The 2,837-nt window shown below is 30.1% G+C and overlaps 1 protein-coding gene across 1 annotated transcript; it reads right to left on the reverse strand.

Moving 5' to 3' along the window:
• Positions 1-1,031: 1,031 nt before the first annotated feature.
• LOC111635275 (protein white-like) lies at positions 1,032-2,141 on the reverse strand. Its single transcript, XM_023380187.1, has 4 exons — positions 1,912-2,141; positions 1,735-1,806; positions 1,569-1,667; positions 1,032-1,496 (listed from the first exon to the last, which is right to left on the reverse strand). Exons 2-4 carry the CDS (start codon positions 1,792-1,794, stop codon positions 1,227-1,229), a joined length of 429 nt encoding a protein of 142 aa, XP_023235955.1. The 5' UTR covers positions 1,795-1,806; positions 1,912-2,141; the 3' UTR covers positions 1,032-1,226.
• Between the last annotated feature and the right edge of the window lie 696 nt (positions 2,142-2,837).

Consider the following 2,837-nt stretch of genomic DNA (forward strand, 5'->3'; position numbering starts at 1 on the left):
AACGTTTTTTTAGGGAATAAAAAGTAAAATCTGGCAATTTTCCTGTTAATTATAATCCTTAATTAGATTTCTGATTGATTATAATTATGTCGACACTTCTTTTTGTCAACTGAACCTTTAATTTCACTTGAAAGTGAGTTTTTTTTAGTAGTTAAAACGTAATACAGTAAAACCTATTTAGAACGGAACCTCAATAAAACGTAAACCTGCCTAAAGGGGACGAATTCTTCGAAACTCTTCTGTTTTTTTTTAAAACGAAAAAAATCTCAGATTTTACTGTATTTTTAAAATTTTGTAGTGATTAATAAGGCCCTTTTTGATTTATTATAAAAAGTTTTCATTTTAGTATACTTGAAAACTAAGGTAATTTACTGTAAATTTTCAAAAATTATTATGCATTCGGTATTAGTATAATACAGCATTCGTGATTTAATTAAGTAGATCTGTAATAAAGGAATAAAAGCCCCAAATGTATTTGCTTGTATAATAAAGTTGGCACAGTAAATTAATGATGTGTTTCCCGTGTGTTTAGTTCTCTTCATCGAAATTTATGTTTATGTCTAAACATTATGTTTTTATTGCTATATTTCCAATATTATTTTTTGTTTCTTTGTCCCAATGGAATTTATGGTGTATGAATGAAATTTCTCTTTTGTATGAATGAAATTTCTCTGTGTTTGTTCCTTTGTCTAAAAGAAATTTCTGTTTTTGTTCCTTTGTCTGAATGAAATTTCTCTGTGTTTGTTCCTTTGTGTCAATGGAAATTTTGTTTTCTTCTTTTGTCTCAATGGAAATTCCGTTTTGTTCCTTTATATCAATGGAAATTTTGTTTTCTTCCTTTGTCTCAATGGAAATTCTGTTTTGTTTCTTTGTCTCAATGGAAATTTTGTTTTCTTCCTTTGTCTCAATNAGGCATATAACAGATACATAGAAAAAAACAATTAATTATACAATGTTTATTAATTCAAAAAGAATTTTTCTAAGTGAACATCAAAGGAGCCACATCTTCTCTTCTTGTCGCTCTCAGAATATCAAACATGCACTCGATTTCTCTCTAAACATCTCATTTCAATTTCTAGATTATCCTTATTGCGTGCACTCTGTCCTATACGGAGCCTCACAGAAAGAAATTAAGGAGGTGACATCGGGAGATCTTTGTGTTCGATAAAGAAAAGTGGGACAACATACGCTTGGAGGTCGGTACGAACCAGACATTGAATGTCGGGCTATCTTGCTCGTATTTTTCGGAAAACACGAGTGTTTCCTGATCTCCAAATACGACAATTACCGTGTAATAACATTTTATAAAAAGAAATACAACTTTCTAACCTATCGAACATTCGAAAGACTTCAGAAGACGGTTGATGGATGGTGCAGATAACGATCTTCCCTTTAGAAGCCATTTCATATAATATACTGACTACGTTGTGTGCCATAAATGAATCGAGACCAGTAGTTGGCTCGTCACAGAACAGTAATGCTGGGTCTGTTAAGATCTAAAATATATCGATTTATTTAGATTTAACTTAAATAAATATCGTTATTAAATATAATATAAATTGTTTTACTTCAGTTGCGAAGGTTAAACGTTTCCTTTCGCCTCCGGATAAACTTTTCTTGAATCCAGGTTGTCCTATAATTGTATTCTCGCAATTTTTAAGTCCTAACTAAATACATAAACTTCCATTTAAAAACTGGATATAAATATTAAAAGTTTATAACACAGAAATTCACCTCTTTTAAAATTTCTTCAATTCTCTGTAATCGTTCTTTCCTGGTTGTTCTATGATCCATTCGTAATTTTGCCTAAAAAAATTTTAATTATAATATAATACGGAATTTATATCTGATAGAAAATTATGTTATTTAATTAATAAATAAATAAACAACTATTTTATATATATATCCTACCTGAAAAATTAAATGTTCTCTGACGGTTAAACCTGGTAGAAACAAGTCATCTTGCTGCACGTAAGCCGAAATTGCCCTTATGTAGCTAAGAAGTAATAATACAAATTATATTAATGTTTGCCTAATAAAGTAATTTATTTATGAGAGGAAAAAGTATGGGTTTTAGCCTATATTCGACTACAATTAAGAGCAGAGTTTGATCCTTCCAAACATATTAGACTGTGATAAGGAAGATGGAGATGAGTGGGAAGAGGATGAGGGATGGGATGAAATGTTAGAAAAATGATATTTCTGGCTTTTTAAAAATGCAAAATTTGCAATAAAAATAATACATGACAATGAAAGCAGTTTTATTGTCTTTTTTAAATTGTTTTCTTTGTTATTTTTAGAAAATTGTGCCTTTTCTCAAATAACAACAATAAAATCGCTTTCATTCACATGTTATTTTTTTGCAAATTTCGCATTTTTAGAGCCAGAAATATTATTTTTCTAACATTACAAATAGAAAAATATTAATTAAAATTGTTTTATCTATATATTTTCTGGAGAAAAAACTGCAACTTAAGGCCTCACGTTATGAATCTATATAGTAGCTTAAGGCCCCACTTTTTGAGTCTATATAGTAGCTTAAGGCCCCACGTTTTGAATCTATATAGTAGCTTAAGGCCCCACTTTTTCAGTCTATATATTAGCTTAAGGCCCCACTTTTTGAGTTTATATAGTAGCTTAAGGTCCCACTTATTAAACCTATATAGTAGCTTAAGGCCCCACGTTTTGAATCTATATAGTAGCTTAAGGCCCCACTTTTTCAGTCTATATATTAGCTTAAGGCCCCACTTTTTGAGTTTATATAGTAGCTTAAGGCCTCACTTATCAATCTATATAGCTTAGGTCCTCACGTTTTGAGTCTATATAGCTTAAGTTCT

This window comes from Centruroides sculpturatus, unplaced genomic scaffold (genome assembly GCF_000671375.1).
Source record: "Centruroides sculpturatus isolate CEXI.00-Female unplaced genomic scaffold, Cexi_2.0 scaffold857, whole genome shotgun sequence".
Classification (NCBI taxonomy): Eukaryota; Metazoa; Arthropoda; class Arachnida; order Scorpiones; family Buthidae; genus Centruroides; species Centruroides sculpturatus.

What these genes read in the sequence shown, in the direction of transcription:
- LOC111635275 (XM_023380187.1), bottom strand. Translation starts at nt 1,794, where the DNA reads ATGGATCATAGAACAACCAGGAAAGAACGATTACAGAGAATTGAAGAA. An exon ending in TTGAAGAAATTTTAAAAGAG is followed by an intron (nt 1,668 to 1,734) that starts GTGAATTTCTGT and finishes TTATGTATTTAG; the next exon opens with TTAGGACTTAAAAATTGCGA. An exon ending in GTTTAACCTTCGCAACTGAA is followed by an intron (nt 1,497 to 1,568) that starts GTAAAACAATTT and finishes GATATATTTTAG; the next exon opens with ATCTTAACAGACCCAGCATT.